Source organism: Charadrius vociferus, unplaced genomic scaffold (genome assembly GCF_000708025.1).
Source record: "Charadrius vociferus isolate BGI_N301 unplaced genomic scaffold, ASM70802v2 scaffold3, whole genome shotgun sequence".
In the NCBI taxonomy this organism is placed as follows: Eukaryota; Metazoa; Chordata; class Aves; order Charadriiformes; family Charadriidae; genus Charadrius; species Charadrius vociferus.
In genome coordinates this window covers 1,303,016-1,314,637 of record NW_009647748.1, presented here as the reverse complement: position 1 = coordinate 1,314,637, position 11,622 = coordinate 1,303,016, and the positions used below count along the sequence as shown (strand labels likewise).

The following is an 11,622-nucleotide window of genomic DNA, read 5'->3' as shown; positions in this document are numbered from 1 at the left end:
GGGGCTCTCAGCGCATAACCATGGTGTCTGATAAGAGGCACTGGGATGGTGGGGAGGAGGGAAGGTGGCAGAGCTCCTGCAAAGGCGTCGCTGTTGCTATTCCCCTGGACTCAGCCCATTCCCAGGCTCAAAGCAGCAACATACTCGTCTGCACATCATGTTCCCATTATTTTGTCTATGGTTTTCAGGGCAGGATGTGTCTTAATTTGTATCTAAGCAATTCAAAGCTGCTGGCACCCAGTAATGATGTTCGGGATGCAGCTGTGGAAGAGGAAATCGACACTGGGATAAACGGTGGCCTCCCTACTGTCATTTTCCTTTATATTCTGTTGTTCCCAGGGGTGACCGGGCTCCTGTGACAGTAGAAACACTCAACAATCTCGAGCTTTCTGTTTTGCTCTTTTACTTCCTCCAAAATCCACATCAGTCCTGTGCAAAATGTACTAGCAAATGAGATAATGGGGAACAGGGTGTCCCAGGGGCAGTGGGACTCATCTCTATTATAAACCTCCCAGCTTTGTGGCACAAGAGGACCACATGCTGTGTGAGATGGGGAAGAAATCTTCATCCTGTTATATGATAGTGGCCTTTTCCTGCTCTTGGCCCTTTCCTAGAAGCAGCTGTGCCTCAGAGCACAACTGTGGTGAGCACTACTGCAAGTGGACCACTAGTCTGCACTAGTACTGTGTTTTGGGTTTTTTTAAAGACTTTTCAGATAAGGAAGCAATTCTAGTATTTTACTTCTATCAGCATTGTTCAGGGACCATGGAGAAGCTCTTCCTGCTGCCCTGTGTCTGTAGTCTGTGAATTCAAAACATCAAGGCATGCGAGACTACCATTGGGCTGGCGCAGGTGTGGGCAACCAGTCTGTATGGACTGGTGTGAGTATAGGCGTGAAAACAGCTGCCTTTATAGGCTGGCAGGGGGGCACGGCCACAGACACCTGGGCTTTACCGACTGGCAGGAGTGCACGGGCAAAATACCTCCCTTTGCAGGCTGACTTGGCTGCATGGGTGCAGGCACCTCACTCTGCATGCTGCCGTGGGTGGAGGCACCTTCTTCTGCAGGATGACATGAGTGTATGGGTGCAGGCACCTCACTCTGTGTGCTGCCACGGGCACAGGCACCTCCTTTTGCAGTATGACATGGCTGCATGGGTCCAGGCACCTCGTTCTGCTGGCTGCCATGGGCGCAGGCACCTCCCTTTGCAGGATGACATGACTACATGGGTTGAGTCACCTAGTTCTGCATAATGCCAGGGCTCCTGGCACCTCCCTTTGCAGTATAACATGGCTGCATGGGTGCAGGCACCTCATTCTGTGTACTGCCATGGGTGCAGACACCTCCCTTTGCAGGATGACATGACTACATGGGTGCAGCCATCTCATTCTGCATGCTGCCATGGGTGCAGGCACCTCCCTTTGCAGGATGGTATGGCTGCATGGGCGCAGTCACCTCACTCTGCCGGCTGCCATGGGCACAGACACCTCATTCTGTGTACTGCCATGGGTGCAGGCACCTCCCTTTGCGGGATGACATGACTCCACGGGTGCAGGCACCTCGTTCTGCATGCTGCCATGGGTGCAGACACCTCCTTTTGCAGTATGACATGGCTGCATGGCTGCAGACACCTCATTCTGTGTACTGCCATGGGTGCAGGCACCTCCCTTTGCGGGATGACATGACTCCACGGGTGCAGGCACCTCGTTCTGCATGCTGCCATGGGTGCAGACACCTCCTTTTGCAGTATGACATGGCTGCATGGCTGCAGACACCTCATTCTGTGTACTGCCATGGGTGCAGGCACCTCCCTTTGCGGGATGACATGACTCCACGGGTGCAGGCACCTCGTTCTGCATGCTGCCATGGGTGCAGACACCTCCTTTTGCAGTATGACAGATACAGACACCGATACAGACACCGATACCGACACCGACCCGCGCCCCGCTCCGCCCGGCCATGGGGAACGCCGAGTCCGTACTGCGCGGCGCCGCCGCCGCCGCCATCGGTAAGTGCGGGTCGGCGCGTCCCTTCTCCCCGCGCCTCTCCGGGACGGGACGGAACCGTCCCGGCCGCTCCCCGGGCGCTGGAGGTGCCGCATCACTGCGCTGTGGGTTTGGCGGAAAAAAAAACACCATAGGGGCCGTCCTGCGGTGTCCCTCAGGGTGTGTGTGGGGGGGATGTGGCAGTGGCATCGGTGACACGCGAAGTGACATGCGCGGAGGTGGCAGGTAAAACGTTTATGCTTGGACCGGGTGAGCTACGGTCGTGCTGCAGAGGGGAGAGGTACGCGGTGGTCTGAGCCCCTGCGCTCATCCGTGCTGGTTACCGAGCTCCAGAGATCGCTGTCTCGGGAGGTTTCTTCCCCCCCTGCCCCAACCAAGAGCTGTGGCAATAAGTGCACTTTCGTCCTTTGCAGTCACTGCCCGGGCAGCAGTCCTGCCAGACGCGCCCGCTGTAATTCAAAGTCCTTCGCTCCAAAACTGCCCGCCAATCCCAGCTCGCAGGCTGGGAAAACAAGACCTGGGAAAACAAATGGGTTTGCGCTGGCAGGGCGTCAGGTTCTTGTTGCCTTTTGTGTGTCTTGTGCGTGTCCAAAAAGTCCAACAGTCGGCAGCCTGGTTGGCTGGATTTGAAGGGAGCTGATAACTGAACTCAGCCAACCGGTACGAGGTGCCAGCGCTCCAGAATACAAATAATCCGGGGTGGGAATAAGAAAAGTCTTGGGTAACATGTAAGCTAACTTGAAGCATCATCACGGTTACTAGTATTGCTATACAGTAGTGAGTTTCAACAAGACTAAACTTGTTTCTTGTTAACCTCTCCTTGGCTTCAGGCCTTTGAGATCTGCATACTGTTTTTCAGATATGTGTGACCTGTTACAGTTTCACTTTTAAATAAAATGTTGTCATTCTTCCCACCTGTTTCTTAATGGCAATGTTAGAAATTTGACCAATTTTTCAGGCATTTATAGCTTGATCTGATTTAATGACGTTCAACAAGCTTTAAGTACTTAGTTTTGTTTTCTCTTCCTTTAGGGAAAACCAAAATATTTTGCCACTGGAAGTATGACAGTGATGTTGCTTACTTAATGTGTAAGTTCAGTAGTGTGATGTGCAGCAGGGTCATCTATAAAGCTGCACTGCTAGGTGATTTTCAGTGAGCCCCTGTACAGGTGTGTGTGGTACAGAGAGGAGGGAAAGGTCCCGCTGGGACCCCCCCCAGGAACCTTTGGAACATGAGGTTGTATTGCCCTCCTCTCTCCTGCACAGCAAATGCATTTGCAGAGATTCAGTTGTCCCATGTCGAGCAGGTTCACACTGATGCTGAGTTCCACCTGCTGCAGAAGAAAAAGGGATATAGAGCAATACAAGTAGGACCTGGGTGTCTAAATCTGCAGTAAATAATTCTTACTTCAGGAAGAAGGTAATTGAAGGCAGTGGGCAGAATAAAAAAAAGAAACCAAAACACAAAACCAAATAACAAAACAAATGACTTTTGAGCCTTGTTTCCTGTTAGCTATTGCTCTCAGGTGCGTGGGGCAATATTGAGTTCAGGAGTGTATGTACATTAAGGGAGGGCCTCTGATATTCTGCAGTGTGTTGCTAGCCCCAGTGGGTTAAGGGCTGACTGTGTTCCTAATGAATGAATGCTTCAGGTGCAGGTAATGTTCTGCCATAGCAGGTTCTCATGTTTCTTGTGTTTCTTTCTCCTGGGAGCTGCTAATGCTGTGTTTGGTTTTGGGGTAGTTAGTCACCATCAGGTTTACATGTTTGCTATGTAATGGAAGATTATTTTTAACTGATGCATAGCTGTACTCCCTAATGTTGGTTTTTGTTTTGAAATCCAAACATCAAGTCTTTGATTATAAAGCCAGTTCTGCAAAACAGTACCTGAGATAACATTTTTGAAGTTAATGCTCTACCAGGCAAGTCAGACCTCAATAATATATTATGTCAATGGTTTCTGTTGCACTCCCATTAGCTTAACGGACAGGGTAAATAAATGCATTTGGTGATAGTTCCAGTATTGGATACGGGGATTTGGACCAAGATGGAACTAATTGCCAAGGACTGAGAAAGACTATATATAAATTTCAGCCTGTTGTCAATGTGAAGTAATTTCTCTGTTTGCGTAGTATAGTCATCAGAAATCGGAGAAATCAATTTCCAAAGCCAGGAGCCCTACCTGTGTCCCAATTCCAAAAACTCAAGCTGATTTCTATACCTTTCCTACTGTTGACATTTCAGCTGTGCCCCTACGCTTCCGATGCTCAAGCCGCCCACCTTCTCCAATACAGCTTCCATGGGGCTGTGTTCTGCAGGCTCTGCAGCTTGACCTGTCTTAGGGATAGGGAGATCTCAGGGATTATCAAATGTGAACAAATCAAAGCTTCTGAGCACCCCTTCTGCTGGGATCCTGCCCTGCTGGCACCATTCTCAGTCTGCACAGAAATGTGCAAAGAGATGCTCTGGCCAACAGCTTGTGGATGCTCCAGCTGCAGTAGGGCTTGGAGGTTGGTGGCAATACCCGATTCGCTGTAGCGAATTCTCTGACGTAGAATCCCCGCTGGAAGGTCTAATCTCTCTAACAAGTGTGTTACTGCTGTGGCTAGCAGCTTTGTTCATCTGTAGCCTTCACTGAAGTCACTTGAGTAAAGTATTCTTACTCTGGGGCCAAAGCTCACATTTGTCCTAGGATATTTATAACACCCAGAAAATGTTGGGGCAACATTTAACTGCTTGACTTCCACCCACTGCTGTGAATTTCTGGTTCTGCTCCAGCAGAGGACCAAGAGCTTTTTTCCTCTTAGCTATGTTTGAGGTACCAGTGTTTGGGCAGAAAGAAGTAAGGTGGGATTTAAAAAAAAAAATTAAAAAAAAAAAAAAATCATTAAATCCTTAAAAGCTGGAGCTGTGACTGAGGTATGAGGGTCGATTTAGAAATATTGCTTTGTATGTCTTATTTTTTTTACAGAGTAGCAGAGCCGGGGCTAGTGCTCAGGCTCTGTAACCAGGTAAGCTGGGCTGTCCCCGGTTGCCCCGGCCCTGGCCAGGAGAGCCCCGGGTGGGCAGAAAGGCACCGGGAACGGGCATCTGTCACTAGAGGGCAGCCGGGATTAAAAATTCAACACTGCTACGCCGTAACTGCACCAGGGGAGGGGAAAAAAAAAAGCTGAATAAATGCCAGGAAAAGGACACACTGTGAAGCGAGTTGCTAAAGAGATTGAGCCTGGTCAAAAGAAGAGCAAATAACCATGCAGCAGCTGGTCTGCAGGAGAGCAAATCTCTGAGGACACAGCTGAGAGCGAGTTCTTACTCCCCGAGTGTCCGCACGTGCCCCTGCAGAAGACAAAATGAGCTCTGTTCCCTGAGAGATCTGGTACAAGTTACAGAGGTTGATGGCCTGTGATGGTTTAGCTGTGCTCATAGCATGAGCACTTGTTACACCTGGACAGATGTTTAATTCTTCTGCTCAGAGTGTGGGTACCTTCCTTGGTGTCCCAATGGGCTGACACTTGCCTGGCACGGTTTCAGGTGGCCATGGCTGGGGGCTGATGCCCAAATGAGGCGTCTTGGTTGAGAGTTTGCCTGAGATCTGTACGGGATGGCTGGAGATCTCAGGGTCTGTTTCAGTTTCTGGAAAAATTCACAAGGGACAGGCAAGTCTCCAAAGAGTAAATATCTTTTGATCCAAAGAAGCGTTCCTTTCAGTGAGTCCAAGGAGACCTTCTGGCTCCACTATGTCACCTTTCTATTTTTATTCCTTTTTTTTTGGGTCTAAATCTTCATTCAGAACAACTGACCATATGCAGTCCCCTCCAGGAGCAATGTGCATCCTTCTGAACAGCAGGAAGTCTCTCAGTGTGAGAGAACCTTTGAATTATTTGCATCTTGTGCAGCTCAACGAGGTCAAAAGTCGCTGAAAGTTTTCTTTGCATAATGCAAGTTCACTTATGTCTGTATTAGACAATCATTCCCTGACTGAACTCTGTTAATGGCCTTTCAGTGTAAAACCAAACTGCAGTGCTAGGGCGTGTACGAGTCAGCACAGAGTACACAGGCCCCAGTGCTGAGTTACTTTTTGGCTGTCGGTCTGGAGTGCTGGATACCCTGCTTGTATTTCACGTATTTATGGGTCAATCACAAAAATGATTGCAAATGTTGGCAGGCACGTACATGCCTCTTGTCTTGCGGAGTATTTCTCCGCTTGGTCAGCAGCTCTTCCACTGCTGTAGTGTCTGATGAATGCAGCTCTATCCTTCCTTCCCCATCCTTCAATTAGGAGCCCCCTCTAACCCTGCATCTCCATGCTTCTGTCTCTCCAGCTTGTGAGTGTTTTCCTGCCCACTGTAGTATTTGTTGTCAGTGTGCATGGTCTGCCAGTGAGTAATTCCAAGCCAGTACCTCACTGAACCTTTTACCTTGTGGCTCATCAGGTCTTTGAAGCTTGTTTTTGAGTCCCACAACCGTCTTGCGAGAGCTTTTGGGGACACCAGCTGCTCATCTTTGGACATCAGTTGGTCTTTGTGCAACTTTGGGACAGTTGAACTTCCAACTTGTGAAAATCTTTCATGGCTATTCAACTGGATAGCAATGAGCAAATATTCAAGAATTCCCTGAAATGTGGCAAGGGAGTTCTTGGGATCTGGGCAGTTAAAAGCCCCTACAACCTTTCTGAAGTCCCCTAGCTCTTTGGTGGGTCTGACCTTAGGTCAGTGTTTGGGTTTCTCCAAAAGCGTCCTTCCTGGCTGTCTGTTGGCTCTTAGCTCCCAGATTTCTTCTTCTATGGAAGGTTCTCCCAAAGGACCTGATGCTGTAGAAGCAAGAATATTCTGTTATCGGAAGGTTTTGTTTTCCCTCTGCTCTGAAACGAAGCAGGAAGGATGAAGGAGAACATTTCTGGGCTTAGGTGGCGCCAAACCCTCAAGAAAGGACCTTCCTGGGCTTCTGCTCCACCGTGGACCTGGGGCTTAGCACTTTGCCTGCTGCTCACCTCAGCCTGTGGAGCAGCAGGTCTGCGCTCAGCCCATCCCTTACCTAAGCAGATGGTGAGCAGAAACAAAGCTGGCTCTGTTTTGCGGATTTAAGCGTAACATTTAGCTGCTGTCTTGCGATTCACACAGCTGGGACTTTATTCATGTATGTTTTGTCCTTACCGCTGTGCTTCTCGCTCCAAGTCGCTGTACCCAGCTGCCAAAATATTCTGTACTGCAGTTAATTCCCGCATGAACTGTGATAGTTTGTGTTGCCTGTCACACGTGGATTAACAGTAGTTAAACTTCTGAGTTAACCTGCACACGTTAGGCTCTAGGCGGGCTCGGTTAGCTGTGGGGCAAATAGCGTGTTCTCTTCACGTTAAGCACGGTTTACTTGAAGATGCTTTCATTTTGCACCGTACAGTCTGTTTTGTCGTTAACAAATTGCTTCTGCGGAGCTGCAGTTTAGCACTCCACAGAACGCTGTGGGCTGTGCCAAGTTCAGCTCGCTCAGCGTCTTGGGACTGTACGGTACATGAGAGCCTTAGGTGCATTTTTTTACTGATAAATGAACAACGCTTATGTGGATTTATCACAGACGTAATGATAAAGTAATGTGTTGTGTTTCCTCTTCAATGCATGGTGCTGCTTCAAATCAGCCCAGCGGTTTGGGCAGGTGGAATTCCCTGCAGCCCATCTGCCGTGGCTGCGCTGAGCTGTGAGGCTCAGGAAAAGTTGATGCTTCGTAGTGATGCCTTTTGGTGGATCTCTATTAATCGTGGTGCGGATGTTTGCTGGCAGGTGCCTCTGCATTGCTCTGGGACAAACACGAAGTGTCCTGTGGGCTGGTTTGCTCTCTAACAGACCTTCGCTGGGCAGGGGACCGTCCTCAGGAGTGGGACACACAACGCAGTTGCACCTTGCTGTAGCTCACCTGTGGCTTAGAGCCCAGTGAACAAAGGTGAGACGTTTTCCCCTGTAGAGTGGAAAAACTTGAGACTGATGCACTTGTTATTTCTGTATGGCTCTGAAATACAGGTTACAGGGCTTGTTCATAAGGCTTTTCCCTTTGGCTTCCTTTTTCTCTCCTTCTTGCACACTGTGGTGTGTCTCAGCCTCTGTAACAGCCTTTCTCCTCCCAGCATCGCTCTCGCTGCAAACCCACCACCGCAGGCTGTGTCCTTGGCTCAAATATCTGCACAGTTCTCCCCTCCACAAACTGCTCTGACTTCTCCTGCAGCTGCTTTTTGGGAAATTAGAAAATGAAAGGAACCTAAAAAATCTATTTGCTGTACAAAACACGGAGCAGTGCGTTAGGACCCAGATGAAGTGACTAATTACAGCCCTGAGGGGAGACGGGAATGCCCTCGTGGGTGTGTTCCCATTATGTCGCCCTGTTACACCCCTCTTTAGGGCTCTTCACCGGGGCAAGCATCTTATCTTCTCTGCTGGCTGCTATGCATACCTAAAAAGGAGCATCATATGCCCTGACTAGAAAGGACTGCAGTTTTCAGAGTTTGGCATTCAAATAGCACAGTTATAAATGCCTGCTCCTGCCTTGAACTGGAACATAAATGTTTATAACTTCTGCTACTCTCTTGACAGTTTTCCCATTAATTTAGTGCTGTGAAACCCTTTCTTTTCTGACTTCATCTGGGTACCAGCCTGAAGTCTGTTACAGCCACAGACTTTTTCCCCATCAAGGACAGACGCTTTGCTTTTACAATCCTGCCCTCCATTTGCAGAGGTGAAGCTTCTCACACCTCTGTGCACCTCTTCCCTGTCTGGCTGAGATTGTTCCCGTGGGTCTGAGAGCCCCTCGAGGAGCGTGTACTGGTGGCTCCTGGGATGCAGCTACAAATCCCGCATTGGAGGGCGAGATGAGGTGAGGGTAGAAAGGAATGAAAAACTTTAGGTCCTAAAATGATGTTAAAATTCACCCAGCCCTCTTTTGTCTCTATTTCTGGGTCTCTGATAAAACTAAAACTCAATTCTAAATAATGTGCAATATTTCAGCAAGGAAAAGCAAGACAAAGAGGCTATTTAAAGCTACCGTCTTTCCAGGGCTTGGCTCACAGGCTGTGCTTCTTTTGTGTTATTGTGTCTATGGAAAACACATACAAGAGGCTAGCGAAATACAATGTGCATTTCTAAGTGCAAATTTAGAACGCATGCAAAGGTCAGATGTGGTGCATGCTTGGGTTTGGGGAGATGGAGGCTTTGGGCTGTTAACTTGGATTTCTGTAATGCAAGAAGGAATGGTGTAAATGGGCAGTGGAAGAGTACTTGGGCGCAGTTTGCACAATATACTACAGTCTATACAACAGAATAACCTGTACGGCCCGTTCCTGGGTGCCCTTTTTTTTGGTCTGCGTTTGAGGCGTTATCTCCCCCTCATAGCTCCGCTCTGTCTTGCTGTTTGAATTTTGGAGGAGTCTTTTACACCGGCGGTACCCTTCATTGTCCTTGGTTGTATAATGAGGCTGGGAGTATGTACGTAAAAACACTGAGATCCATAAATACAAACGCGAAGTGTCACAACATGTGCCTGGCTTGAAAGCAGCTACAAAACTATCACGGAGGCTGCTAACCTGGAACGTCTTTGTTCTGGCAGTAGGATGAATACAATAAAATGCCTTGTTAAGGGCTGTGCTGGAGGGAACTGGTTGACGCAGGTTGTTTGAGAGGATGAGGTATGGGAGGGAGGTTGGAAATTCCCCCCCTGAGGAACGGAGAGCGCAGAGGGATGTGTTGGAGATTACAGCCAGCAGGGTGGTGCTGCACTGGTGGGAAAGGGAGAACCTGTCTGAATACTGGACCGGCACAAACTGGAGAGAGCCTGTTACAAGGTGGAGGGACAGCCTGAAAACTGAGCAGGATTTGGGGATCCTGAAGGAATGCATTAAAAAAAAAATATCTGAAGAGCTTTGCTGAGGAGATGGGGCAGAGTTTTTTTTTGTTGTTGGTTTTGGAGGTTTTTTTTGGGTACAGGTACATCTGCCCCTGTGCTTTTCTTAGTATGTGTATTTAAGAAGAATATGAGAACCTCAATGCTATTAAACTAGCTCTTATGTGTCCCTCAAGGGTGAAACCCTAGATCAGCAAAGCCAAGAAGGCAGAGCATGACAAAGGAGGGTTGCTTAAGTTACTGGGGAGAGGTCCATGGTGTTTGGATGTAGGGCCACAGGACTGTATTCCCAGTAAGAAGGGATGCTAGAGAAGGTCTAAAAGCCAGCACTGAGCTCAGGAAAGCTGGAGATGGGAATGATGTACACTATGCCTCAGGTCACTCCGGCTGCTTCAAATGTTGCATTTTCAGGGCACAACACTCACCCCAAATGCTCATCCAGGCATTGTATTGCATAACATGACAAGATCTTAAGGACATTCACAACTGTGGGGTTGTCCTACTGTCTTGATTATGTGAAGGGGAAATTAAGGCATGAGATGATACAACTTATCTGTAGCAGTTTATAATAGCTGTTGTGGATGGAGGGTTTCAATTCTCCTGGTTGCAGCAATCCCCCAGAGCTTGGGAGAGCTCAGGAGTCCTGGCTAGGATCCCTGCTGTCATCTCTGAACTGTGCTGCCTTCCCAATGCCTAGGGGTATAAAAACATCACATACATTTTAAAGCTTTATCCGCGCCTCCTTTCTTCAGCATTGTGATGGAATTTTGGCCTTGTTAAAGTAATCTTCTGCAGGGATTTATCTATTTTTCTGTGTCAGAGATAATTTTTTTAAAAGAAACTTTTCATGCTAAATTAATTTGTTCTGTCAAACCTGTTTTGGTTTTTGCTTGAGCCCTACGAGTGGGAGAATCCATCTCCCAGAAATGTGTGCGCATCTTTTCTCCTGCATGGGGCACTCCCGTGCCAATAAATTCAAACCCTCAACCTGTAAAACCCTCTGAAGAAACGCAGCCCTCTGTGTCTCAGCGGCACCCAGCAGGGATGGACGGCTCTGGACCCCCGCTCAAAGATTCCTCTGTGTGTTGGGGTTCAAACCAGCACGGTTCCCCGTTTGAGCCATACATGGTCTTGACAATGAGAGTAAGGAAGGCATGGCCTCAACACCTTCCATTTGAGCAGGAAAAAACACTTTTCTTTTAGGAGATACGGTGCCCTCCCTTGCCTCTCCTGTCCACTCATGCCCTGCAGTGGGATGCTGTAGGAACAGGAGCTGTTTCTTTCCTTACCCACACCGGGATAAATGTGGTTTGTCTTTTGGGGAAACGAATCTGTATTGCAAACTGGTAAAGCAGGTAGGTCGGAGCCTGTGAGCTGCTACTCTTTTTTTTTTTTTATATATATATATATAATTTTTCTTCATCTGTAATTTTCTGAATGCTAATGGGGCTGAGACAAACAACCCTCTTAAATGCAACACGGTAACAATAACCCCAGTATTTCCTGCTGTGGCTGTGACCGGGGGTGCTGCCTGGTCCCTGTCCCTTGGGAATGGCTTGGATTGTTGTGACAACTCGAGTCTGAGCTGTCGCAGCCCCTCGGGTTTGGAGGGTGGTGGTGGTGGGGATACCAAGCCCAACTCACCAGGGGTGGTTAGATAGCTGTATGCTGTTAGTCTCTCCATTATGAACACGGCATTCAACTGTGGTTTTTAAGATGCTCCAGGATTCCTGCT

At 48.4% G+C, this 11,622-nt stretch overlaps 1 protein-coding gene across 1 annotated transcript in view; it reads left to right on the top strand.

Moving 5' to 3' along the window:
- The first annotated feature begins 1,959 nt into the window (after positions 1 to 1,959).
- Positions 1,960 to 11,622, top strand: part of NEURL1B (neuralized E3 ubiquitin protein ligase 1B) — a 143,399-nt gene continuing 133,736 nt past the window's right edge. The window contains exon 1 of the mRNA XM_009882091.1: positions 1,960 to 2,008. Within this exon, the coding sequence (XP_009880393.1) occupies positions 1,960 to 2,008 (49 nt within the window). The remainder of the gene's footprint in view (positions 2,009 to 11,622) is intronic.